Here is a 27938-nt window from a genome sequence, read left to right on the forward strand (position 1 = left end):
TGATTGGCTGCGTCTCAATTCTCTTTCTTTGCTTCCTTCTCCCTTGATTCCTCTCCTCGAGCCTCCATTTTTCATCTGTCAATCAAATGTGTCAAATAAAGCAGTGTTCTAAAGAAAACCAGGGCATGAGAGAGGCTTTAGGAGGCAGACATCAGATAAAATAATGAAACTTTATTGGTCTCAGTGAGGAGTTATCCTTTTTCCTCCCGGTGTCTCCTCTGTGGGTGGGACATCCTCACCTATTTCCTGTAGAATCGAAGAGAGGAATCAAGGAGAAGGAAGCAACGAAAGAGAAATGAGACACGGCCAATCACCACAGTTGTGAAGCCAATGTGGACATAGGCCTAGATTGGTAAAAGTAAGTAAATAAAAAAATAAAGAGAAAATTTGTCCTGTTTATTACTTTGTAGCCCTGAATAAAGCATAAATGTTACAGAAACCTGTTCAAACTTGCATTACAGTTGTCCTCTAAACCTAAAGATGAATGAATGAAGTGGAGTTTGTGGGACGCTGTTTCTTTAAGAGAAAATAGTGGGCCATTTGTGCCTCTACCATCAGCAGCCGGTGGTGTCACTCAACTAGTGTGAAGATCAACCACAGTGTATCATTCAATCCCCGCTTTTACCACACTACTGCCTAGGGTAGGTTGTGTCAAGCTCTAAATATATCGATGTAGAACTAGTATTCTCTGGTTAAAGTAGGACGTTTCTAGAAAATACCATACGGCCTGTCTACAAGTCACATTGGGTCTGTGTTTCCTGTGGCTATATTTAGCTAACACGCCAATGCTAATATTGCTAGTGCTTTTTGTTCAGCCTGCTAAGTCATTTCACAAACTTTGCTTCTATAAAATGACATTTTGTGTATATTTCAACGTATGCGGATCACAGTAAACTGTGAACACGTGCAGTCGGCGCTGTCTGTGGCTGTTTGGCTGCTTTGTTTACACATGTAGCGTTAGCCTAGTGCAGACGACTGCTACATGCTAGCCCCCTGTTTTGCAAATGCACTGTTCTACAAGCTTTTTCAAAACGTGGGATTTATTTACGTCCTTTATAGTTCCTGCCTAGTCTTTTATAGTATGTTTACTTGTTACGTCTGATGTTTTTGGTGAGTGGCATCAAACGTGACCCGACATTGAGTTTTTTACAAGCTTGCCGCACTTCCACAGATTTATTATAGACATATTTTTCTGATGGTCAGCCATGGATGAAGATGACAGCCAAGACGAGCTGATTAACCGTTCTTCCAAAAGCAAAGGGAAAAGAGCTGCAACATGGGCCATCTCAGGTACGTGCATGTCTCCTTTTTACTCACCACACTGTTACACTGACACTATGCTAAAAAATTTAATACTTAACTTTTGTTATTGTGCACTAAATGTTATAATTTATGAAGCGCTCTTCATTTTGTGTGCCAAAATGTGCAGGCAATAGATACTGGTGATTCACTTACAGTGTGTTTGTAAAACAAAGTAAAGCTTATGTTCTTTCTTGGTCTAATGTATTAGATGATTCTGATGAAGCTGGGTCTGATGAGGAGGTGGAGTCACAGAGTGGGGAAGAGGATGACACCTTAGATGAGGAAGATGAGGAAGACGAGGATGAAGGTGATATGTTTAATAACTGCAGTTTGCTGGCAGACAGTTCATGTTACATAATGTTTCATACATGACATTATATATAAATAATTAGATGAAGAGGATGAAGAGGATGGAGTTGAGCCTAAGGAGGAAGGATGCGCGGGGACCTCGGCCAACGCAGAAGTGAGCTCAGATGAGGAGGCTGAGAAATGTCCCATATGCCTCCATTCGTTTAACAGGCAACCTGTGGCCACACCGGAGAACTGTGAACACTACTTCTGCCTTGACTGCATCCTTGAATGGTCAAAGGTGAGCTTACATATTTAGTTAAATCTTCAGTCTCAAATAATGAATGAAAGCTTAATAATTGTATTACTGTGTATGTGTTTCAGAATGCAAACTCCTGTCCAATAGACCGGACTAACTTCAAAGTTATATATCTAAGAACATGCTTTGGAGGCAAGGTTCAGAAAGCGGTATGTTTCCTTGTACACTGAGACATAATATCAGTATCTTTACGGTGTGCAGACTTTTCTTATTTTGTGTTTAAATGCAGATCACTGTACAAAAGCCTGCAAAACAGTGTGAGCAGGAAACTGTAGATGTGGACCTTGAGGAGACGAGCTGTGAAGTGTGTGGAGGAAGTGACCGGGAAGACCGCCTTTTGCTCTGTGATGGCTGTGATGCAGGGTAATATCTGCTTTAGAAGTCACCATAACCTTTGATTTATGCATGCTCCTTCAGTTAAAATGTGCAATACAAAGGGTGTGTGTACATAGATTGGTTAGGAAAGAGGATGAGAATGGTTTGCATTAATGGTGCATTGTGTCACGTTTCTGGTGGAGGACTTGTTAAATACTTTCTTCATGGAAATATTATTGCTTTGTCTGAAATGTTTCACAGTATGGCATTAAATCTATCTGTCCTCATGGAGACCAAACCAGACCAAGTTACAGGTCAGATTTGCGCAGAGCCAACCCTGCTCACAGTCAGGATGCCTGTTTTTCTTGATATTTTTGAGCAGTAAAACCGCCATTAATTTAATACATGTAAGCATGTGGAGTTGTTTAACGTCACATTGTGGAACATTCCAGGCAGAGCAATGACTTATCCATAGAAACAAGACGGTGATGGACCTCCAACCAAAAAGTTACTTAGTATACTTTTAGTTGATGTTGCTCTGTCGAAAAATAAATTAAAGAAATCAACCTAACTATGTGCAATGCATTTATAGATATCACATGGAATGCCTTACACCACCACTTGATGCTGTTCCAGTTGAAGAATGGTTTTGCCCAGAATGTGAAGCCAACAGCCGCCATTCAAGTTAGTCGTAAACATTTCTATTCTAAGTGCTGAGTTTATACTGTATTTTTAGTTTTACAATGCATTATACATCTTCTTGATTCAGGAGCTTCAGCTACCGAAACAAGTGACACAGACAGCCTTCCATCTACTGCACGCCACGCCTCTAGCCGCCCTCGCTCCCATATGGGCGGGACCCGTGCTATTGCCCGCACCCAGCACAGTGAGAGGGTCCGGGCCAATGTCAATCGCCATCGGATCACGCAGGCACGCACTCAGGAGGTTTGGCATGAAGCGTGATGCTTCTGTTTTGGCTTTCTAACATATTCAGACTGTGCGCATGGCTGTGTGTGAAAATTGCTGGGTTTGTGAATTTACCTTTTGAGTGTTTCATAGCGAATGTAATCACTTCTTGGGTCTAGTCAGTAATCGAAATAACCAGGTTTGACATTTGTGACTTACCTTTTTAAATATTTCATGGCAAAGTTCAATTTAATAAGTAGTGAAAATTTTCTCTTGCCCCCATTTGAGAGTTTGACATAATTGCATCGAGAATCTGAAAACCACCAATAAATAAAATCTATGTTGTTGTTGTTGTTGTTTTTGCTAACTTACAACCCAAAACAAAGCATGCAGGTTTATTAACGAAAATTGTGCTGGATGTATTATACTCTGAATTAACCAAGGTTGGTTTTTCCTGTAGTTGGCTCCTACCTATCTGATCCGATCTACTTGGCTGGATGAAACCATAAATGCTGTGGTGGCAGGTCTAAACACTGCAGTGTATGTACGGGATTTAACCTCACGACCTTCATCAACCCGTCGCCGTACGTAAAGACTAAATTTATTAAAATAAAATAGATTAAATGTTATGTATTAGAATTTTTCTGTATGCTTAGGTAAGACCAGGAAAGTACATGGCAGAAAAACCTCCTCAAAAAGTAAAAAGGGCAAATCAGCCAGTACAGGAGGCAAGAGGCGAAAAAGGAGAGTGAGAAGGACAAAATCCAGGAAGAAGCTGGTGCGTGTATACACATCAGCAGCATCAACTGTGACTACTATATTCTATTTCTTTTTTTTCCTTTTTAATAAGGTGATGAAAAAGACACCCACCATTCGGAGTCGTATTGCTAACAATCTTGGCATTGTGAAGGACAAGAAGAGCTCATCCCTTCCAACTGTCTACAGACCATCTGAGAGCACTCTGAGCAGCATGAGGGCAGACATTGGTGCAGCATCACTGTCAATTTATGGAGATCCATTTGACCTCGACCCTTTTACTGACCGGTATGACCTTAATTTTGTACTGTACTTTTCTGAATCAACGTTTGACTGACACAATCCTAATTCTAACACAAGTTTATTTAACTATTAATCATCAATGTTTTAATGGAAAATGTACTGTAAGAGTAATTCTTCAAACTCCATGTGATATGTTAGTGAGGATGAGGAAGAGCAGACCCACGACTCTGCTCTGTTTGAAGCCAAGAGACGAGGGATCTCACGCTCTGCTTTCCGTTCTCATCAGCCAGTGGCAAGACCAGTTAGTCTCTCCAGGTAACATACATATTGATACTTTGGACTGACATCACGCTGTACTGGGGGTGTTCTACATGTACCTCTAACAGTGGAATGTTGTTACCATAGGGACACAATGCAAACACTGTCAAAAACATTTTAAGATTGTCTGAAAACCCAAGAAAAACACAGCTCATTTAAACAGCACGTTTTCAGGAGCCATTAATCAATACAAAGTGTTCATGGTTATGTTTAAGTGTTTGATAATAATACATGTTATTTGAGAGAGACTGTTTTAACAGCACAAATCTGCTCAGCTGTTGTACTTCCAGATAAATCACTTCTTTTGGTCAGATTGTTAAAATTAAGATCAGATTAAAGTCTAACAAGCCTCAGCAAGAGCAGTGCCTACAGTTAGCATCAAACCCAGAGGAACTATCATATCACATATTGTGAACTAGAATACTCTTTTAACCTTTTGTTGTATTAACTGTTTTACCAGGAGGCCAGTGAGCATCCCACAGGCTAGTAGTGTTGTTGAAGCAGCTCCTGTACCTGATCTGTTGGGCAGCATACTCTCTGGACAGAGCATGCTTTTAATGGACAGCTCTGATGTGGTCATTAATCGTGATGGTTCTCTTAAAACTTCAAAACCAAGTAAGTGCATAAACTCAGCCTGAAGCAGACTTAAGTTTGTAATATCCATCATAGGACTTGATAATAATGAAGGCTTTGTTTCCTATTCAGTTAGTGTGACGAACCCCATGAGGCCCGGCAGCAGCAGAAGCAGTAGCGCTGGAGATAGTGGCTCACAGACCACAGATGTGGACAGGCTGGGATCTTCTGAAAGCCCCATGAACACGCATTTCTCTCAGAACTCTTCTCCTTTATCTTCACCTCTAGGCTCTTCACTAAACCTTAGTGAAATGTCTTACACCCATGTTCCACCCAGAAGTAATGCTTTTTCACATGAGCTGAATAGGCCCAATCAGAGGTTGGGCCATCCGGTAACAAATGGAATGAGAGAATGCAGAGACAATAGTTCCTCAGAAAGCAAAGCTGTCTCCCAGTCTCATTCGCTTAAGGCACCTACAAAACCTATGTGGGTGGATGTGTCTGTGCTCCCCAGAATACCAAAAATCAAAAGAGAAAGCAATGTTAATACTTCTATGAAAAATGAAAGTAATACAAGTAGAAGTTCAAACGGTAGCAGCTATGGCATGCCTGAGACGGGCATAAGCAGACTGGCTGGGGACAAAGAGCGGCATCATTCTGTGGATCAGCAGCATGGCAGAACAGATGGTCCGAGGAGCAGACCTGATGGAGCAGGTTCTTCCTCAGGCTTCTCCAGCTCCTTTTCCTCCTCCTCTTCCTCACCTGCCCCACACACCAACCATCAGAGATTCTCTTCGGGAGGTTCATCGTCATCATCCTCCTCTGTAAGTTTCCGCATTAGCTCCAGTGGCAATTCGTGGCATTCTAGACGATTAAATATTGCATCACTAACTCCAAGTGGATCTAGCCTACAAGAACATTGTTCAAAAAAAGAGGAAGAAGAAAGAAAAAGACAATTACGCCGAGATAAGCAGAAGCTGCTTGCATCACACTCCAAAGACAGTAATAATATTTATGATCCGTTTAATCCTACTGAATCAGATTCAGGCAGCTCGGATGGGGAAAGTGAGGGCATCAGTATAGAGTGTAGCTCTCGACTTAAACAAGAGCCTGCCGATTTAAAAAAGAAAGTTGTTTCACGAAGTAGGTGGGACCTAAAACAAGGAAAAGACGAAACACAACGTCCACATTCACAAAATAAACCAGCTACCACAGCTGCTCAGGAACCATGCACAGAGCAACTTAAGGGCACTAAAGACAATATCACATTTAAAAAAGGCTCCATATTCTCTCATATTGAGATGCCGACTCCATCTAACACTACTATAAAGAAAGAGCCAGAGTCTGATACAGATGAAGCAGTAAAGCGTATCTTTGAATCAGAAACTGAGGACGAAGCTCAACCAGTGGAACAAAGATTGAATATTATAAAAATTGAGGAGACTGTTACAGAAGGTTCAGCCCCTGAACCACCTGCTGCTCTTTGTGATGACAGAGCCTCAGCTACATCAAACTCCAGTCCTGTTAAAAAGTCAGAAAAGACTGAAATTAAGTATGATTCACACAACAAGAACCAATCAAAAGAATCTGTCAGTGACAAGAGCACCTCCAAGAAAAAAGAACCCTCTAAAGATCAACGGGCACGTTCCAGCAGCACAGAACGAACAAAGAAACACAGTAGCCCTGAACAAGACCGGAGACATGTCCGCATGGAGGCAAAACATGAAGGAGGTGAAAAGGAAAAGGACAAAGACAAAGCAAAGTCCTCCAGACGCTCTCGGTCAAAGGAGAGAAGAAGAACACGCAGAGTCTCTGAAAGCTCCTCCTCCAGATCCCCGGACAAGGCATCCAAAAAGAGAAGACGCTCACGCTCACGATCACGCTCCCAAGACAAGAGGAGGTCCAGGTAAGACTTGGAAAGAGCAATGGGTTTAGATCTGAACTGTTGGCAAATTTATTTTGTTGAAACTGTATTATTGACCAATGTTGCATAAATATAATGTTATATTACCGTAATTCTTCACCATTTTATACAATATACGTGTTATTAGATTATTAAAGTTAGCATTTCTTTCACACCTTACATTCAGGCAGTAAAACTAAAAGCACATTTTTTGGGGAACATTTACTAACATTTACTTTTTCTTCTCTAGGTCATGTTCGACCTCTAGCAGCCGGGAACGATCAAGGACAAAGAAACATAAAAGGCGAAGCAAAGAACGAGATGAGGATAAAGATGTGAAAAGACGCTCTTCAAAAGATAAGAGGCGTGACCGATCTCGTTCCAAGTCTCGCTCCAGATCTCACTCTAGATCCAGGTCAAGATCACGAGAGAGGAGACATGCTCGCTCCAAGTCCCGGTCTAGAAGCCGATCGCGATCCAGAGACAGGAGGAAGAATGAGTCTCGCCATCAGTCATCCAGAGACAAGGTGGAGTCCCGTTCAAAAGATAAGAAAAGGTACAGATCTCGGTCCACTTCTAGAGAGAGAAAAAAGACAAGAGAAGACCCGTCTACAGTCAAGAAACCAAAAAATGCTGATACCAATAGATCATCTGATAAGGACAAAAAGCCCGTAAAAGACAAGAGAAAAGATGACACTCTCACAGTCAAATCTGAGAAATCTGAAAGATTAGCAAAATCAGAAAAATCTGCCAAATCAGAAAAAGATGATAAAGCAGATAAGGCAGATAAAACAGATAAAGTGGATAAAGCAGATAAGGCAGATAAGGCAAATAAGGCAGATAAATCATATAAATCAGATAAATCAGATAGAACTGAGAAAGCCGAAAAAGCTGGAAAATCTGAAAAAGTGTCTAAAATGAATAAACCAAGCTCTTCTTCCTCTAGTTCTTGTCTTGGGGTTAAGAAAGAACCAACAGAGACAAAAGTAGAAGAGAATCCCTGTGATGCTGTTGACAAAAAGGATAAAATCAAAAAAGAAATCAAAAAGGAAAAATGTGCAGTGTTTGATATGTTTGAAGGTAGTCCAACCAGTAACATTATTAAGCAGGAGCCTGTTGACACCCCTGTTGTAGTTGGTGAGGATAAAGAAAAGGAAGATATGCACAATATTAAGACTGAAGAATGCCAGTTGGATAAACCAGAGGCAAAATCCCCTGAGGAGAAGCTCATTGTTGCAGAATGCAGCATTGACGATGATGTAAGTGCTACTGCTGTGTCCACCCCGCCACAGGACCCACCAAATGAAAGTATAGAGGGCCCAACCATTTCTGTAAAGCAAGAAACAGTTCATCCATCCTCTGACTCTGATGATGACTTTAATGTGGATGTAATGTTAGACAATCTGGACCTGGTCAAATCCAAGTGTGATGAGTCAACAGAAGCTACTGTCAAACAGGAAAAAGATGAGAAGAGTGACGGAGAGCCAGCTGCTGCAGTGGGCAAAACTAAACCGCAAGTGAAAAGAGTCACATGGAACATCGAGGAGCCTGTGGGGCCTCAGCCTGACAAGTCAGCAAGCAGTAAGTTCACAATTTGGAGGCTTTGAAAAACTACACATTTATTATGCATCACAAATAGTTGACTGTAACACAAAAGGGTTAAAATGGGTCCAGACATGTATAAATTATATTTCTATAGACAGTTAATTTTATAACCTTTTGTTTACCTGAAACAGAAAACAATAATTGACACAAGGGAATGCTACATAGGACTATAGTAAATATTATAACATCAGTGATTAACAACCAGACGCTAACTGAGTCTACTGATCACATTAAATTAAATGACAATTTTACTTGATGCCATTTGCAAGATTTGCTAAATTTAGTATTATATGATCCAATGATTTTACTGGAAAAAATACAATTTATATGTATTAAATTAAGGTACATCTATTACTCTTTGTCCTCCTTTGTTTTCTGTCTTCAGAGGTGGCTCTTTACAAGTTAAAACTTAAGCAGGAAGGAATTCGCAGGCCTTCAGCATCCGCATCCTCTCAGGTAAACGCTTCAAATACCATATTTGGCCAGAAGATGGCAGTGTTTGTTCAGAGAAACCTACTCAAAACAATGTCATGTGGGGGAATATGAAACTTATACTGGAGTCATTTCTGAGTAAACGAAATCTAAACTCATGTAGTACCAGTGCCAAATTATTATATAAACTGTTTGGCCCTAAATACCTCTGTACTTGCCATACTGGTGAATAAGACATGCTCAAAGAGAATCATCAGCATTTTAGTTACGCCGCATTTATAATATATGTATTATATTGACTTTCTACACAGAGCCTTCACCCCATTTCTTTGACAGGACCTAACCGGAACTACTAATGCTGGTGATGTAACGAAGATTACAGACCCAGAGAGGTCTTCAGGGTCTGACAGTTCACAGGGACAGTCTGCCTCAGCACAGGGGCAGGGAGAAGATGGGGATATACTCAAGAAAGACAAGGTGAAAGAGATTCAAACACAACAGCTGATTTTAATAGTGCAGTAAATTATCTATTGTTTTTAACACTTAATTTCCAACACTAGACCTACTTAAAGAAGCTTCACATGCAAGAGAGAGCTATCGAGGAGGTAAAGCTGGCCATTAAGCCTTTTTACCAGAAAAGAGACATCAACAAGGACGAATACAAAGAGATTCTACGTAAAGCTGTGCAGAAGGTAAGTTATTTCTTTCACAAAATCAGATTAAAAGTGTTTTGGATGGCATCCCCAATGATTTGTGTGTTTATCAATTTATGTCGATCAGGTATGCCACAGTAAGAGTGGAGAGATCAATCCGGTGAAGGTGGGCAATCTAGTCAAGGCTTATGTGGACAAATACAAACATGCTAGAAAATACAAGAAAGGAGATGAACCAGGTAAAACACAGGAACTTTTCAGAACCACTGACAGCCCATAATATAGACGAAGAAACGCTATCCATTTGGCAATATTGGACAGGTCTCATTGGATTATTTGGGAACATACTTTGAACAAACAAAGCGTCTTTAGTGATTTGACGCTGGGATTGTTGCTGTCAGGAGTTGGAGCTGTGCAGCTAAAAGTGTCTTAAAGAGGCACTTTTAATGATTCAATTCATTATGTTATGAAAGTGGGCATTGCAGGCTCTGATGTTCTATGTTGTTTTGTGGGAAGGGGGGGTATTTATCAGAGGAAAAGTTTGTTTAGAAAATAAAACCTGTTCTAAATGTCAATAATAAGAGGAAACATTAAGGAAATAAAGTGATATGCAACTTTTGTAAAAAATGGATCATCATCAGGAATACAGTTTTAGACTTGTTTGTAAATGCTACAGATTTGATTAATTCTGTCCCATTGTCGTTTAACTACAGCAAATGACAGTAAATACTACTAGGTTTGATTAACTCGTAGCTACATTTTCTTTTGCTTGCTTGTCTTCCACATTTGCCAAACACCTGGCTACTGGGAGAAGGCTAGCTCCTCCCTTTCTTCATAAAAGACTTGACACCCACCATCACATTCTTTCTAGGAGTGGCTTTTTTGTACATGTTTGTCACAATAGATATTTTTTTCTTTTTGCCATACAATTAAAAGCCTCAATGAAATCTTCACAAAATGAGTGATATCTAAATTTTATAAACAACAATAACGGCTGCTTTTCAAATTGTGTGTCTGAGATTCAGCGTATTTTTATTTGATATAAATTCAATTGTGGTTTATAAGGAATCACTTGTCCTTGTATGACCCTAATATGCATTAACTTTGCATTTGGCTGAACCACTTACTTTCTATCCCAGGGTGCAAATAATTGGTCACAGGAGCTTAAATGTGTCCTGCAGCTTCAGTGTTAAGCTTATTTGAAGTCTGAATATGTTTTAGTTACATAAAGTGGTGACTGATTTTAATATGTGTATGCCATGAAAGATTGTGATAAAATTACTCATTCCTACATTTGGGATCATTTCATATCAAACAAGCAGACAAGTCTCCTGGTCTCATGTACCTTTCACAGCCTTTGTTTCCTGACATAACTGTGGATCTTTTGTTTGTTTACTATTTGTAAATATTGTGTCATAAAGGCCAGGTGAGTGATAAGCACTTGATTTATGCATTGTAAAGTTTTACTGGAGCAAATGCAAAACATTAGTTTAAATGATCTATAAAAAACGCTCATGTTAGTCAGAATGTATTTACTTTTTTCAATTTGTTTTTGTTGTGTTTTGTAGAAGTGTTAACAATAAAAACAACTACATAGAAATAGGCATTGGCTAACTTGCATAACATTCACCGTAACACTTACAATCAAGTATCCGAGTCCAGTGCATGTTACACAATTTATGCAAACAGCTTTTCCTTCTCTAACCAAATATTTTAACACTAAAAAGAACAAAGTGACATGAACGAATTTCACTTGTTTATTTAGCAGCCAAGAGACATGAAAAAAACACATGAAAAACAAGTAACTATTAAAGACACATTTGGATCTATTGTTCAAGTTGGCTAAATATATTTGTGGGCGGCAGTAGCTCAGTTGGTAGAGCATTCGCCCACTGATCTGAAGGTTGGCGGTTTGAATCCAGCTCTCGACATAAACATCACAGGTTGAGCGGTCAGATCCACTGACCCACAGGTTGGCTGGTGTGATTCCAGCTCCCACAGATGAATGCTGCCGTTGTGTCCTTGGGCAAGACACTTAACCCACCTTGCCCACAGTGTCTGCGTACACTGGTGTATGAATGTGTGTGTGAATGGGTGAGTGGTTTGTTGTAAAGCGCTTTGAGTGCCTTGAAGGTGGAAAAGCGCTATAGAAAAATGTGACCATTTACCATTTGTTATAGCAGTCCCCATACGGGAGCTGCTTCTTCAAAGAGACATGAAAAACACACATGAAAAATATAACTATTACAGATTTAATTTGTACATTTGATCTACTGTTCAAGTTGGCTAAAACTTATGTTTGGTATAGCAGCACCCATACGGGAGCAGCATCTTTGTTTTATGGGGGCGGCACCCAACATTAAGGTGCATTTTTACCACCTACTCGGCTGGAGTGTGGGCCAGAGTATTACAGAATATTCTAGACTTTAGGGAAGCCAATTTTTTTTTTTTTTTATAACAATCTCCTTTTCCCTTAAAAATTTAAACAACAAATTAAAACTCTCCTGTAAACCAATTAGTATATTACACAAATTAAACATATCCCCTTTCTTTTCTTGAAGTTTTTGCCTAAAAGTCCATCTCTTATCATCATAACTGTTACATGTTAAAATAACATGCTCTACTGTTTCTAGCCCTAGTCCACACTCACTCCCAGAGGGATGTTTAGCTTCTAAAAACAAAGTTCGGGAGCAGCCAAAGAAAGAGTCTCTTCTCATGCATCATTTTGAAAAGCCATCATACGTATAGTGAAGTCAGTTTTTATATACATTGTAGTGCAAAAAGGTCTAAAGAGAGTGGTTGTCAAAGGCACTCTTAAGTGCTAAAGTTATGTATGGAGTACGAGCTAATATTGTAATTGTGCAGTCATAACTGCCGGCTACTCTGCAGTGGGTGGGCTGAAGTATGTGCTGATGAAGTCCATCAGACTGTTGTATGAAGTCTGCAGGCTGATGTTAGAACTGTGAAGAGACGATGCTCCTTCCATTTGAGCCTGCTCATGTAAATACCTGCAGATCACTGGGACCACCTATGACACAGGAGCATGGATAATATAGAAAGACAGGCAAATTTAAATGTATTAAGGTGCACTAGGTTATTTGCTCCCTACCACAAGTTACTTAACTCTATAGAGATGTTATTGCATTGACTTTCCACAGTATAGTTTTAAACTTTATGATTTTGCACTTATTCAGTTACAGGTGTTTATACTGTTAAGATGGTACCTCAAAAAACATGAATTGTTACATTAAGCAGCCTTGCCTCTTGACATATCTGACATGTAACTGGGCTTGCTGGTGTCACCTGCTTGTCTCCAACATATCTACATGGATACGTTTAATACCATACTGTGGAACATCTCTATGCAGATAAGCAGGTGGTGGACCCTTAAGATAAACTGCATAGAACCCCGTTTAAAGAAAACTATAGTACCTTTACAACAATAAGTTTCCTCTCCAGAGCTCTGCCATCTGGAAATTTTTCACCAAAACACATGGTGATGGTGTATTCCGGTGAGCGTCCATTGTTTTCCCTGAAGGTTTTCAGTTCTAAGGAATGCAAAAAGTGGAATTAATTTACACTTCAATGGTAACCGATATGTTAGCGATCAAATGATAAGCTCTGCTGATAATTTGGGGCTGATTTGGATTATTTTCCCAAAATTTTATAATTTAAATGAACTACAAACTCCCCCCAAACCACAAAGTTATACAGAAACCTTTAACCTACAAACCTAATTGAGCTATGTAATCACGTTTTGTACAACTATCTCTTCATATTATAGTGTCAGTATAAACCTTTATGTGTATTTTCTAGGCATCAGATTGACAAAACTAAATATCTGCCTGTGCTGGAGATTTAAGGCTGATAGCAGATATGCTAAAAAGTCAAAATATTGGTCCAATATATTGGCCAAATGATAAATTGGTCTATCTCTACTACATATGCACATTTGGTTTCTTATTACCATTCATATAAGTATTAAAGCTCAGTAGCTGCACCATGGAGTTCAGGGGTAGTTTCTCTGGATTTGGGTGAGCCACAGTCGGATCACTGGTGCTCGCAAATACATGGCACCTGTCCTGTCTGTAGGCGTAGATACCGTCCTCCTGCACCTGCAGCATTAGACCTCTCTGAATGCTGTTCAGGATGCGATTGGTGTAGTCAATCTAAACGACACAGATTCAGAATTATTTGAATACCGTATAATGACACTAGGGATGTCACAATATTACATTTAGGGTTAAGTTTAAAATAAAAAAAAATTATCAGTTAATGGTTTTTCATGATTATTGACACAATGACAAAAAAAACAGTGAAAGCCATTCCTCCAGTATGTGGCCAGCTTATTGAAATCAAACTTTCTGAATGATTAAAGAATAATATAACCGCCCTTTACATTTAGCTTAACTGGACTGGACTAAAATCATCATTTCTAATAATTATTTGTTCATATCATTATATCGTGGCCTGTATAATCAGAGTTATCAATTTACTGATTTAAATTGACCTATGTAATGATATCAATATGCAGGGGTGTAGCACTAAATTCTGGGCCCTAGGTACAAATCAGCTTGGTAGGCCCACACTACATCTGTCGAATGGGTAATTAGACCCTTTACCACCCATTCCGACACCCTTGTAAACACAATTAGATGACATAGATTGAGTTTGTGTACCTGTTTGTGGTCTATGAGGGTGTCTGTAGTTGGGAAGCAGACTGAATAGAAATTGGGATCCTGAGTCTCCAGTGGGTAATGCAGTTGCACATGTGGACAAGTCACTGTGGTCTTTTGCATTTCTTTTCCCCTGTATAAAATCGAGATCTCAAGGTCGTTTATTGAAGGGAGCTGTTGTGGATGAGCAGGGGTTGCTGAAAAAAAAACAAAAAAAAAACACAGTGATTTATGTGTTTGACCTGTGTTATTAAAATAATGAATTAGTACAAAAGAATTTGACTTTAACTTACGCTCATAATAAGTATTTGGCTCCGGTATAATTTCTGTGTTATTTGCAGGGTAGTTTGGAACAGCAGCAGGACTTGACTGGGGAATTATTTGTTGATTTTCCCAGGGCCGTTCTACTAATACAAAAAACAGCACAAGTTCTAATACTTTTCACTCAAAAAAACAAAACAAAAAAGTGAAGTTGCAGCACAGAGGAAGTATCTGTATTACCTGCCATGCTGCTGTTGATGTCCAGTGCATTAAATGTATTCAGGAGATTAATCTGCTGAAAAAACATAGATCACTTCATTAAGCTGTTTCTTGCACACACATTAAGACATCAAATAATGAGGAATCCCCCAGAACGCCCAGCAATTATAATGCATTCCAGCAAAAGTGAAAGTGTGAGAGCATACCTCGCTGGGGAAGTACTCTGTGGGGGAGCAGTAGATGTCAGGAGTCAATTCACAATCTTCCTGTGAGCTCTGCATTTGAAGACCTTAATGCACAAACAAGACTTTAGTATCATTCAGTGCAAAGTTCTGAAGACAGTTTTGGTCCTTGTGACTTACTTTCAGGGCTAATTATCTCGTAGATCTTGTGGGGGTCGTCTGGGTCCTTAGAATTATCTTTGATCAACTTGAACCGACTGTGGAGGTTGTTGAGAGCACAGCGAAAGTTGGTTTTCCATCGTGCCTTTTCATTTGGGAAATCGTTGATTTTACCACTGGCCACAGCCCACGCCTATCGGATAGAGAAACAGCATCCATTATATCGTCTATTATGACTCTCTGTGGGGTAGCTCATCAATAATGACATTATGCACGTGGGCTAGATACATTCTTCAACTTTATATACTGGATAAATGTGAGTGATTTCTGGAGGGCTTGACTGGACACACGGTCTAAATTAACTTGCTTTGAACTGCCAAACTCTGATGCCTATACAATCCCTCAGTTGTCCAGGTAGGTTCCATAACAAACAACTTTGTTTTTCTTTTAATCTTATGTCACCAGTTCCAGTAACTACCTTAAATATTTTCCCGTCCTCATCATTGCAGTCCTTCCTGGAGTTGTGTTTCCAAGGCACTCTGAACTTGTTGGGCCCTACATAGCAGAGTCCAGAATACTGGCCCGTCTTCACCTGCTCCAAGAGCCAGCTGGCGAACTGTGGCTTCGGAGGACTGAAAACGAAGTAGAGAACGAAGACATGGCAAACGTAAGATACAGGAATAGCTATTGAAAAAAACAACAACAATGCAATAACAGCCAAACAACCGTAGCTTTTCGTCCCAACTATAAACATAATAAATTGCAATCGAGAGCCTACATTGACCCATATCCTAAATAATTTCAGCTAATCGAATAACGTCCGTCCTACCTCTGCATCTCTTACTGCGTCCTCTGCACGCAACAAACTCCTTCAGTCTTCGAGTGTCTTTTTGTAAAGGGGTGCCTCTGACGCAACCCTCGTGACGCTGTTGAGCTCGTCTGGAAAGATGCGATTCGTTAAAAAGCGCCTCACTTCCTCATATGTGCGCACCCGCCTTCTGCTCTTCCCCTTCCAGCCGCTGCGCTCCGGAAAGGCGCTGTAGAGCAGGCTGCAGTTTCGGCTGACTTTAGCAAATAGAAAATTGAAACTGAAACTGAATAGTTAAATTATTGCATCACTAGGCCCTGGCTATTTCATCAGCACATGAAAAAGTTATAACCATGCCCAAATTCAATAGTAACAAGACTCGCCCATAGAGTTTCAATGGCTTTGTCTTTGTTTGTTTCTTTCTCATAATTGCCTGGTGAACAGGTTTATTTCAGAATGCATGTTATTCATAGATATGATATCAAGAGTCTCCATTACACAACTACTCAGCATATCTAATGTCACAGAGCCACCTTCACTCCTTTCACGCAAATTCACCAAAACTTTGTCAAATAGAATCCCACAGGTGTTATAGAGTGGATGAGTGAGACATAAAAATATCTTGTCTGAGAGTGCAATGGGGAAATCCTTGTATCAATGATTTTGTTTTATCACTCAGAGATTTATCTCTGTGTTTCCCCTTTTCATCTCAAACGTGATTGCACCAGGCAAGTTGGATGTTGGTAAGGTGATGTCGTAAAAAAACGGATACAGGACTACTATTTTGTTTGGCCTGTTATCATTAAATTACAATCAAAATAAATCATTATGTCAAATCAAAATGGGCTTGTGATTGACTCCACTGCTTTGTTAGCGGTTCTTTATTACACAGAATGGATTCTTGTGCGCTTTAAGACAAGTTATAATGTTGAGTCATCATCCAAAACATGTCTGGAGTTGTGTTTTGTTTCATTCACACATTTTTGAGTAATCCTAGTTTCTTCATCTGTCTTCATCTCCAAAACTACTCCAAAAAATGCTCTGTTACACTTTGTGATGTCATGTAGTGGTAGTTTTTAAGTTAACAGCTTATGTTTACCTTTAGTTCAGTAGATATTGGCAATTCCAGGGCTGAAATTATCCAAATTATTATAGTGAAAGTGTATGGAGTGTAAACCAGCACTTTCTGTATTACCACATTATAAGGTGGAACACAGTCTAAATATGCAGGGTTTACGTGTGAATAAGTGAATGAAACAAAACAACTGTAAGGTATGCTTGTAATGAGGAAACAACAATCCTGCGGCCTATTTATTTATTTTAGACTTAATGTCGCTGACCTTTAAAATTTTATGTCAGCAAACCACAGACTGCTGGGTCATCATTGAAGTATTTAAGCAATACTCAAGAAATAGCTTACATAAATTGTGCCGCTTGTACAGGGAAATGATACGAGCTCTGCTAACGCACTTCTCTTTTCATGACTAATGGAAGTAGCTCTGTCCTATAGAAAGACAGACTGTTCTGCGGTGGGCCATAGTTTCTTCCCCATTCACCTCCATTCATGCATTCAACATGAAAAGACACAGAAATCTTTATTTAGTGCATCAAAGTTTAGACACAAGGGTGGAATGATATTATGACTAACCGGAAGGCTGATAACGTGATTGCCTCTGCAGCCAGTGTGTCATAATGTCATTGGGCAAGACACTTTACTGTTCTTGTGTATGAACCAGTTAGTGTGAACTATGGCGCTTTGAATCTCTTGCATTCTGGTTGAGCTAATTACTATAGTTCATATCTTAATATTTATTTATAAAGAAATGTAAAGGTTTATGGCAACAATAGGCAGGTCATCTTTCCAACTATCTGGCCAACGTGTCTATGTGGGTAAAGGTGTTACTATAAACCATTTAATTGATCATAATAGACACACCTTAAGTGATGACTAACACACAGGGATTCTTATATAAAAGGCCTTGACTCTGTGGATAGTGAAACCAAACAACATCACTGGCAATGGTGTAAAAAAAAAAAAAAAAAAAGGCCTGATATTGTGCCAATAAAATTCCAGTGGGAATGTTTGTGCTTAAAAATCATTTTCGGTCGAGGGATGAAAAGATGTATTTATTTTTTGACAAGGGTGACTTTATCCCCGTACAAACCTTAGCATGTATTCATCTTCTGAACGCTTCTGCTCTAGAATAGGCCCCACTCTGACTCCATAAAACACAGAAAGACCATTTCGACTTGCTTATAATGGAACAGCGGGGTGCAGGTCCACCAACACTGGTCTGTCTTTTTGGAGATCCCTATGACACAGGCCAATATAAATCGAGACATAATTAATGCCATTTATCACAAATTTGAAATTGTCACTTGTTCATGGAGCGCCAACTGAAATGCACCCTCTGCTGGCCATTTATAAAGTCTGACAAGGCAACGACATACTTTTCAACATTGGATATTGATAATGAATTTCTATTGCTAAATAGATGTATTTGAATTGTGTGGACACAGCATGGAACACTGGTAAAAGCCTGATATGATTATTTTAGACGACTCGACTGGGCCAAAAGTACAGCTTGCTCCTGCTGAGTGAGCAATGTTTGAAGTGGTTCAAGAATGAACAGGTGATACGAGTTTTAACAATATTACATTATGGTATATTATAATTTGGGTGCTAATTATATTGTCAAATTTATTCCAACCAGCAAGTAAAAAACAATCAGAGCTTCGATCTTGTTTTGAGATGTAATGACAGCTTGTCACCAGCAGAGAGCACAAGTGTCTCATGTTTCTAGGGACTCGCTAGACTGAGCGATGAGACGAGTTATTTTGTGCTCTTGGCTTTTCCCCCGGTCACCAGTTCAGCACCACGTTTGTGTGGACAGTGACCACAACTCATTGGACATACTTACATGGCTTTATACACTGTATGGTGCAAACGGTCTTATTGTATCGTCCTGCACAGAGCGCTAACTTGTGAAATCACCAGGTGCTTTCATATCAGAAACAGCATATTTACTTTTGAATGAAAGGCGTCCCCACCTCGGCTTGCTCTGATAGGTCGTGATTGTGCAGCAGACACGCTTACAAAGTGTCTGCAGCGTGTAGCCGGGATACAGCGCACTGTGTCTTTGGTATTTGTGAGTGTAAAGAGTTGGAGGAGCGCGATTGCTGAGGGGGGACACTGACAATTTGAAGACATGCCAGGGGTACATTGTCAAATTCAAAAGGCATTTCAAAAACCAATCCATTCACTTTTCTATTCTGTCTTTTTTTCTCTCTTCTTTTTCTTTCTGTCTTTCCTTACGCGTCTTTCTCTTCGCTCGGTGGCAGTCCGTTTAAATCCACCAATGGCTCTGCAAGTTGGGGACATTGGAATGTAAATGAGCCCAGCGCGTGCTCCCGGCGCAGTGAAAGCTCGGGATTGTTTATTGAGCTACCGGAGCCACGCGCCTGGCCCGGGGGAGTCGGCGAGCGCAAGAATCACACAGCTGGGGCGGGGCTTCGACGCAGAGCGTGCGTCCCAAAAAGTGCAAAAGAAAAGGGGTGGGTGGGGTGTGTGCAGGGCGCGTGTTAAAAAAGAGGAGTGCTGCCAAAGTTTGGGTCAGATCGGCTCGTGGAGTAAGCAGTCAAGAGAGACTTGGACTAGAGTTAGCCACACGGTCCCCACGCGAAGGACACGAGAGCTGTACACTGCCAGTTCTGCCTCTTCCTCTGTCCATTCACTGCACGCATCACTTGCCCGCTGTCAGATATGGACACCAGCAGCAGCACACAGGGTGCCTTCACCTTTGGACTTACCCTGCACACGGGGACACAAGAACCCGCCACCGGTGCCAGCGCGGCCGGCTTCCAGAGCAAGACCAAGGTGCTGAAGAGACAGCGCTCCAGCTCACCCGAGCTCCTGCGCTGCAAGCGGCGCCTGAGCTTCAACGGCCTGGGATACTCCATCCCACAGCAGCAGCCCGTCGCGGTGGCCCGTCGCAACGAGCGCGAGAGGAACCGGGTCAAGCAGGTCAACATGGGCTTCCAGACGCTGCGCCAGCACGTCCCCAACGGCGCCGCCAACAAGAAGATGAGCAAAGTAGAGACGCTGCGGTCCGCAGTGGAGTACATCAGGGCGCTCCAACAGCTCCTGGACGAGCATGACGCAGTGTCCGCCGCCTTCCAATGCGGACTCCCCTCGCCCACTTTGTCCAACAGTTACTCCGCGGACCCCGAGTCACCGCATTCGACTTACTCTTCAGACGAAGGCAGCTATGAGCCGCTGAGCTCCGAGGAACAAGAACTCTTGGACTTTACCACCTGGTTTGACAGATACTGAGCGCTCGCCTGTTGGTCTTGTGAAGACTGTGGCACATAGGAGTCCCTCTGCGCAGGGACAGTCTGTAGAAATCCTCCTGGAGCAACAGACAAGCAGAGCTTGTTGTTGTGGAGGGAGTAAGCGGACAGGACGACGCGAGACAGTGTTTGACAAAAAGTGCAATTACCACACGGCAGCAGCGGGCTCTGCAGGGACGTTGCTGGAGTTGGACTTTACGCAGAGCAGGACTGTCTTCTTCAGCGTCAGTGAGACGGAGATAAAACAAAGATGATGGACTCTTAAGTGATGTACATCAAACTTGTATCATAAAGACTGTTTAACATGAGGACTTATTTTTGTACATGACACGATGTTGTCACTGTCGTTGGTGCGCGTGCTGAGAGCTGGCTGTCAGTGGCCAGTGAGTGACAGAGCAGCAATAATACAGCTACTACCTGTGACAGACTGTAGTTTATTAATAGGTGGTAAGGAGATACTCTTTAATGTATGCACTTGTTCTCCATCTGCTGTAGCCTACGTTGTAAACAGTCGATTTGAACAGATCTATTTTGTGTAAAACATTTTTTATAAATAAAATGACTCTATTTATATTATACACAGTCGTTCTGGGTTGCTTTTTCACATCAGGGTCAGTCTGAGAGGGGGGCTGTGTTAGTGACGGTAATTGAGCAAACTGTGCGTTTCTATTCAGAGCCCCTGGATGACCTTTTCCTGAGTTGCTTGGGCGCGCGGGGGAAATTACGCAGCTGGGTTGAGCACTCAATAACCATTGGAGACGCACAGCTTCTCCAGCGCTTTGTGCGCATTGGGGACGGGGAGATTAATATTACGTTTCATGCGTTGCATTGTTTCTTACTCTGCTTTTACCCAAAAGCCCTAGAGGGAGAAGTGGGAGGGGGGTGCAATTCACCAACTCTCAAAGGCTATAGACACTTTGAAATACGGCCCGGGGAAAGTCGGGCGCACAATAGCACAGGGTCAAAATTCGTATTGGCGGATTGTGATCAATCTAAATAAAAAGTTTGCTTGTAGGCTGCTTGTATCCCTGGCTGTGTTTTTCACGGCATAATCAAAAAAGCACATCTCCTGTCGGAATGGGAAGCACAACGCCCCATTGTGAGACGCATTGTGTGCGCCTACTCGCCTCATTATGCGAATTATGGAAGAGCTATTGTAAATAAACGGTGCGCATAGTCCATACAAGACAAAAGCAGAGCCGTAAAAAAGGGAAAAGCTGGAACAGTGCACATTTCCACAGAGATATGTGCTCAATTTGAATGTACAGGATAGTAGCTGCAACTCTTCAGAGCAACTTTCTATTTGAGAGAACAAAACCTGTAACGTCACTTTTTTCAGAAAGTGTGCCACAAGTGCGTTCTTTCTTCTGCTTGTATTTGTCTCGGTGACACACACTGCTGCAGCCTGCAGGTGTGAACGAGCCACGTGCCTGTGCTCTTTGACAAAGCGTCCTGCTCTCCCATTGGCTGAAGGCTCGCGTACTTGTGAGCGCTCTATGGACAAGTGACAATTTCAAATCTGTGATAAATGGCATTAATTATGTCTCGCTTTATATTGGCCTGCGTCATAGGGATCTCCAAAAAGACAAACCAATGTTGGTGGACCTGTACCCCGCTGTTCCATTATGACCAAGTCGAAATGGTCTCTCTGTGTTCTTTGGAGTCAGACAGGGGCCAGAGTCTAGAGGAGAAGCGTTCAGAAGATGAATACGTGCTAAGGTTTATACGGGGATAAATTCGCCCTTGTCATTAAGTCCACGGGTCATTTTCACGTTGACAAAGCCCCTGGCAGCCTTAATTACGGCTATCCACAGCAATCGCATGCGCCTCATTACGCATGCGTCATGATGTATGGATTCGGTATGGAAATTGGAGTGCGCCTGTTACGCATGAATCAGACGTTACTAAATTGGCCAGTGGGATGAAAAGAGTGGTGAGAGGTCATGTGCTGCCCTGAGCATAGCCACCAGAGTGCACTTTGGCTTCTTATTGCTGTTTTGCATCAGAAACAGGGCCACTCTCCATTCATGTTGGACCGTGATATATTTATACGCACACTGCCAAACGTTCAACTGTCTTTCATGTTTTGACGCCACTGGCAAAATACGTTTATCAGAGTTTTTTTTCCTTTCTTTTTTGGAGACGCAATATATTTACATCAAAACAACTCCTCTGGTTTTGTGGTGTTTTATTTTAGTGGAAGTGAACACAAACTTATCAACTTTAATATGTCCAGAGAATAATGCAGCTGCAACCTATATTTTATTTTAATATTACACTGATATTGACAGAAGATTTTCAGGGTTTCTGCTTCACAAACAAAGTTGTTGATCCTCATGGACAGCCTGACAGTGCTTACTGAGGTGTTAATATTTAAACAGAGGTGGCTGATCACATGATGCTCTCAAATATAAATGTGCGTTAATAAAGCAGATTGTTCACTTGCAAATTAGGATTTTAGTGGAATTGATGAGTGTATGTATTTAAACTGAATATATTTTATAACACACAATATTATAACTTTTGTATGTATACATGTGTAATTAAATATTTTTGAAATATATTATATTCTTTAATTTACGCCTCTGTGCCTTGGTTCCCATGTGGAGTGTTTGGAGTAATTCCTGTGCAGGCTGATACAGGAGACTGAGTGGGAGGTGGGACATGCATCACTGATGTCCTGGGAGTCAGACTGGTGCTTGGTTTTCTGACACATGCACTGTATTCGGAGACGGCTTATGTCTACTTAGCCCAACAGTAAACCTTTTGTGCAGTGCAGGAAACGGGAACATTTTTGGAAGCAGGAACATTTTTAAAACTTATATTATGTACTATTTTCAGTGTGTTCTCTATAAAAATAGAAAGTTAAAACATAGTTCAGAACATTCTCTATGGCAATACATTTCTTCAAGCTCAGGGAGGCCCTTCTCTAAAGCCAAATAAAGGTCAGTTTTGTCTAGATTCAAGCCCCGCTCAGAGTAAGGATGTATGCTTTTCAAACAATTTCAGTTATATAAAAACAACTGAAATATTTTTAAAAAAGCTTTTATTTGAGTCTATTTCTTTGCTAAATTGTTACAAATCAAACAAAAACTAAACAGTGCAGTAGCAAATTTTAATGATTTTTTTTCTCTTTTTGAAAAAACTAAGCAGAACTGCACTCTACTCCCCTCTACTGGTCTCTCCGCTTGCTTCTTTATAGCAGCAGATCATTTGTTAAACTTTTATGCACGTATATGTTTTGCCCCCTACTCTCATGAGGGCTCCGGTCTACCTTGAATAGCTGCGTGCCTGGTGTTTTGCTAAACCAACTTTTCACTGGTTGCACTGATAGGCCTCTCGCAGATGTATCAATTTAGCGACAAAATGCTCTGTCACTCCTCTCTCTCTTCGCCTTCTTTCGGACAAACCTTACTCCTTTTCAACTGCGTATAGAACAAAACGCGATGGTTCTCCATGCAGTCCAATACTTTAAAGTCTCACCTCAGACCCATTTCAAAAGCCCTGAACTCATGTGTGAGGAGAGTGTGCGGGTTGGAGGGACGGGTGCAGAGGCGGGGGTACTCATTTGCATGCTCCATTGTGTCGTACAAGTTTGGGTGCTTTTTTTTTCTGGCCCGGGACCCTTTTGGCCATTTACTTCCACTCTGGCTGGCTGCGGCAGGGCTGTGAATAGTCTCGGCTCTGGGGGGAGACACAAAGACCCTTTTGTACGCCGGCCTCACCATATTCATCATGTAATGCCTGTAAGACAAATCTGATTGGACGTCTCTGTCACTTTGATGTGGGTCCAGGGTGCGAGTAGCCTTGAGATTGCTAACTTCGCTCACCATTGCAGTACTCGGATAGGCGGTGGAGGGGCTGGAGCTGGGCGTTTGGTGTAGCGGGGAGGGGTGCATAGCAGGCAGGGGGTAGTCCTCATTATGTGCAAGAGCAAATTCATAATAAATTTCCCCCATTCTACAAAACCGGGTCGAGATGATTGACACTACTTTACGCCAGGCCGGACAAAAGGCCTGATTTAAGCAGAATACCGAATGAATGGGCTGAGCGTGGACTCGATTCAAACAATTTTAATCTGTGGCTGTCCTGTTATTTCTCCTCCTCTCTCTCCCTCTCCCTTTCTCTCTCTCTCACTTAGACCCCCACTTTTTTTTTCTTTTTTCCAAATACGACTCTACTGCCTCTTTTGTGCGCGTCATTCTCATTTTACAGGGTAATTCAACTCCAACGGATGTGCTAATTGTGCTGGGTTAAACTAGATGCTGGTGGACTCCTGTGATACAGAGCTTATTTGGGCCTAATGATGGTAATGATGGTGCAACGCTGGAGTGGACTGTGCTTGGGAGAGTGGTGGAGAATTAAGGCTCCTGAGTAGTGGCCAATTTAAGGATTCAAATAGATTAGGCAGTGTGTGGTATTGGGGGATTTTTAAAATAGAGGGTAGTAAAATTGTTCTCAAAACCGAAGACTGTTACTTTTGTGAAAACCGTTGCCCATGAACAGATAGTATTTCCACACTTCCACACTTTTATTAACAATGTAAAGCTGTTAAAACCACCAGCTGGAATCTGATTACCTAATTATCAAAATATATTAAGTGTTAATGAACGGAGAGTGTTAAGCATTAATATGAACTAATTTAGTGAGAATACATATAGTATAAAATGACCACCCATCTCTGAAAGTATATTGGATAATATGGTCAATGGTTAAGTCACATTTTTATAGCTCTTTTCCACCTTCAAGGCACTCAAAGCGCTTTACATCAAGGAACCACTCACCCATTCACTCCTACATTCATACACCAGTGTATGCAGACACTAGGGGCGAGGTGGGTTAAGTATCTTGCCCAAGGACACAACAACAGCACTCATCTCTAGGAGCTGTAATCCCACCGCCAACTTGTGGGTCAGTAGATCTGACCGCTCAACCAAAACCAAAATAAAGTAATGTTATAGTGAGTCCACATTTCCAGTACCTACAAATTTATGTTTATGGTTTATGGTTTGACCCCCTCACCCATATTCAGCACCCACATATAAACAATTACAAACTAAATTTCATACCGCTTAAAATTACTTTATCAGTTCATCAGTTGTTTTAGCTTTTCTGTCAGGAAAAAGATTATCTCATGGTTAGTTCTTCCCTTTTTAGATTACTATGATATAATTTATCAAAATACTGCAAATTCTATCCTCCAATCACTCAGTGTTATCTTCAACAGTCTGTGCAGATTTATTCTTTGTTGTCCCTTCAGAACTCACCACTGTGTGATGTTCCACCAACTCTGTCCTCCCGATGTCAACTTCACAGATTATTATTTATCATTAAATGCATTAATCTCAGTTATCCTGAATATCTCAAACAGTATTTAATTCTATTCAGATCCTCTTACAGTTTACGTCATGCAGTTCAGATATTTTTTGTTGTCCCAAGAGTCAAAAAACAATTAGAAAAACACTCAATTAAATATAAAGCTTCCTCTGATTGGAACAAACTTCCCTCACGATTCGTGCATTAACTTCTGTCCCTTCATTTAAAAATGCTCTGGTTCAATATTTACATAACCTGTGTAATTGTTTTTGATCATTTTGTTGAATTTTGTTGTTCATCTTGTTGTATTTTGTGACTATATTTAAACTCTGTCTTAGTTTTTGTACAGATTTGATTTATTATGTGTCTAACAGTAAAGTGTGAGTGTGTGTGTGTGGTTGTGTTGATTTTGTTGTTTTGATGTTTATCTGAATTTATGTCACCTACTATCTGCCCTACTGTATCTGTTTTTTGCTGCTGTAACTATAAGGACCCCCTCGAAAACGATATGGTGAGTGTTGCTGACCCCCAGGGACATGATGAAACTGCAGCACCATAACAATGGAACAATATTAAAATGCTAGAAAGAAGTCGATTAAGTAACGTGGAAGCATTTTTATTTTTTTTTCCCAGAATCCGCTGCTGTTTTTACTATTATGATTATGATTATGCAGCTCCAGTTTTCTATTTCTGCCTTCTTTGTAAATATATTTTCCATTCTACAAACTTACTTCTCTTTGTGTTTACATCAGGTGCATTCCTTCACTCAACATGACTGGGTCCCCGTAAAAGTTGTGTATTTGTGCGTCAAAGGTCAGTAGCACTTCAAAGTAGCTCCTCTTGCTCTTCTCTTGTCCCTCCCTGTGCAGGTCGCGGCGTGCCCCTGGAGAACCTGTTCACACTGTCACAAAGTGGATTCATGCGCTTTTGACGTGCATCGCCCTCAGCCCTGCTCCTCTTTCTTCTATTGTCTCAGGTGTACAGACATGGGGACACTTGGATATTTCTTTTATGCATCTTGTGAATATCTGCGTTTATACAATAGCAATGTTGGCTTTATGATGATGAAGAATGGAGTGCGCTAGCTGCAGGTCATGAAAGCTGGAGACATGAAAGGACAAGCTGGATTAGGCTGAAAACAAGTTGGGTTAGCGAACAGAAGTTAAACCACAGACTTGAGCTGTTATATGCGAGCTATTGATGTTGGAGTCATGGGATGTCTCAATTGTTGGAGATAATGTTCACCAAAAGATTCACATTGCCTTTGTAGCCTGTAAAACTACAATTAAATATAAATACGGCAAAGTTAGCACAATAGCTACTTGAAACTTCTGAAGACCGTGGCTGATCCAAAAGCTTGAAGTCCAGTTCCCAAGTATTGACATGGTTTTGCATTGGGCATGACATCTTACCCACCATATTACGCTATTTTCTGATCTATGTTATAATGTTATATCTTAAACAAACACTACATGACATCTTAAGGTGGAACATTTTGAGATTTAGAGATGTAAAAAGACAAGGATACTCAAACATGTGTGAATTAAAAACACACAACACAACTAACGAGAACAAGAATCCAATTTGTGTAATATAAGACCTTTAATCTGCTGATGATTGGCAGACATGCTTTTATGTCCCAAGGCGGCTGTAGTTATAGAAAATGCTGCATACCAACACAGACAGAAGAGAATAAAGGAGACACCAGAGTAACTATAGAAACATTATATAAGACCAAAAGTAGTGTGAGGCTTGTAATTGCACGGTCATTGTGTCATACAAGCTACATCTATCATTATTATGTAATATATCAATGAACATACAGTCAAAAGACACACTTTCTCATTTAATATTTTTGTAATGTTTACTACTTTCTACATGGAAGGCAAAGGTGGGGACTTGCAAGTCGTGACATGGACTATTTTTAGGACTTGAGACTTGACTTGAAAAAATGGACTAAGACTTGGGACTCAACTTGCACTTGAAGGTCAGTGACTTGTGACCAGACTTGGGCTTGAGGCCTGTGACTTGAGAAGATTCCATGCTTCTCCTAAAAATATATGCCTTTTGAAAATAATATTCTCTTTACAGTTGATAAATGTGGTGCTTAATTTTACAAGAACAAACTGGAACAAGTCCCTCCCACTTCTTTGTTTGTCATTTTAGCTGTAACTGAAGTATTGCGATGTGGTATCATCAAATGTACTACAGTAATATTCAGTAACACACAGTACAATACAATAAAACAAGGAACTACAAAAAATATGATCCTTCCATTTCAATGCAGACTACATGATACATGTTATTAAGCACTTTCAAATCTTAATTCTTTCTATTCTGACCATAATGATTCA

General features: G+C 40.7%; 3 protein-coding genes across 10 annotated transcripts in view; 2 read left to right on the forward strand and 1 right to left on the reverse strand.

The window, feature by feature from the left end:
- The first annotated feature begins 520 nt into the window (after nucleotides 1–520).
- Nucleotides 521–27938, forward strand: part of phrf1 (PHD and ring finger domains 1) — a 104453-nt gene continuing 77035 nt past the window's right edge. For 5 of the 8 annotated variants that reach the window (XM_055155527.1, XM_055155524.1, XM_055155529.1 and 2 more), the window contains exons 1-19: nucleotides 521–641; nucleotides 1172–1290; nucleotides 1511–1609; nucleotides 1695–1891; nucleotides 1975–2058; nucleotides 2139–2272; nucleotides 2817–2908; nucleotides 2994–3169; nucleotides 3591–3714; nucleotides 3787–3908; nucleotides 3981–4174; nucleotides 4328–4444; nucleotides 4908–5062; nucleotides 5153–6926; nucleotides 7174–8504; nucleotides 8914–8984; nucleotides 9297–9437; nucleotides 9521–9652; nucleotides 9741–9852. In XM_055155527.1, coding sequence (XP_055011502.1) covers nucleotides 1206–1290; nucleotides 1511–1609; nucleotides 1695–1891; nucleotides 1975–2058; nucleotides 2139–2272; nucleotides 2817–2908; nucleotides 2994–3169; nucleotides 3591–3714; nucleotides 3787–3908; nucleotides 3981–4174; nucleotides 4328–4444; nucleotides 4908–5062; nucleotides 5153–6926; nucleotides 7174–8504; nucleotides 8914–8984; nucleotides 9297–9437; nucleotides 9521–9652; nucleotides 9741–9852 — 5140 coding nt within the window. In that variant the 5' untranslated portion in view covers nucleotides 521–641; nucleotides 1172–1205. Of the gene's footprint in view, nucleotides 642–1171; nucleotides 1291–1510; nucleotides 1610–1694; nucleotides 1892–1974; nucleotides 2059–2138; nucleotides 2273–2816; nucleotides 2909–2993; nucleotides 3170–3590; nucleotides 3715–3786; nucleotides 3909–3980; nucleotides 4175–4327; nucleotides 4445–4907; nucleotides 5063–5152; nucleotides 6927–7173; nucleotides 8505–8913; nucleotides 8985–9271; nucleotides 9438–9520; nucleotides 9653–9740; nucleotides 9853–26336; nucleotides 26605–27938 lie in introns of those variants that run through there. The other 3 variants (XM_055155530.1, XM_055155525.1, XR_008632405.1) reach the window with 3 other exon arrangements.
- On the reverse strand, nucleotides 11353–16096 carry irf7 (interferon regulatory factor 7). The gene is made up of 10 exons (XM_020934830.2): nucleotides 15940–16096; nucleotides 15589–15742; nucleotides 15132–15303; nucleotides 14976–15058; nucleotides 14791–14845; nucleotides 14583–14696; nucleotides 14293–14486; nucleotides 13581–13782; nucleotides 13046–13161; nucleotides 11353–12641 (listed from the first exon to the last, which is right to left on the reverse strand). The coding sequence occupies exons 1-10, from the start codon at nucleotides 15945–15947 to the stop codon at nucleotides 12492–12494; spliced, it is 1248 nt and encodes a 415-aa protein (XP_020790489.2). The 5' UTR covers nucleotides 15948–16096; the 3' UTR covers nucleotides 11353–12491.
- ascl1b (achaete-scute family bHLH transcription factor 1b) lies at nucleotides 19494–21786 on the forward strand. Its single transcript, XM_020935308.2, has one exon. It carries the CDS (start codon nucleotides 19682–19684, stop codon nucleotides 20249–20251), a length of 570 nt encoding a protein of 189 aa, XP_020790967.1. The 5' UTR covers nucleotides 19494–19681; the 3' UTR covers nucleotides 20252–21786.

Source organism: Boleophthalmus pectinirostris, unplaced genomic scaffold (assembly GCF_026225935.1).
Source record: "Boleophthalmus pectinirostris isolate CB_2022bp ecotype Guang Dong unplaced genomic scaffold, ASM2622593v1 HiC_scaffold_2, whole genome shotgun sequence".
Taxonomy (NCBI): Eukaryota; Metazoa; Chordata; class Actinopteri; order Gobiiformes; family Gobiidae; genus Boleophthalmus; species Boleophthalmus pectinirostris.

What these genes read in the sequence shown, in the direction of transcription:
- irf7 (XM_020934830.2), bottom strand. An exon ending in CATCAACAGCAGCATGGCAG is followed by an intron (nt 14,697 to 14,790) that starts GTAATACAGATA and finishes TTTTTGTATTAG; the next exon opens with TAGAACGGCCCTGGGAAAAT. An exon ending in CTTTAATACTTATATGAATG is followed by an intron (nt 13,162 to 13,580) that starts GTAATAAGAAAC and finishes TGCATTCCTTAG; the next exon opens with AACTGAAAACCTTCAGGGAA.
- ascl1b (XM_020935308.2), top strand. Translation starts at nt 19,682, where the DNA reads ATGGACACCAGCAGCAGCACACAGGGTGCCTTCACCTTTGGACTTACC.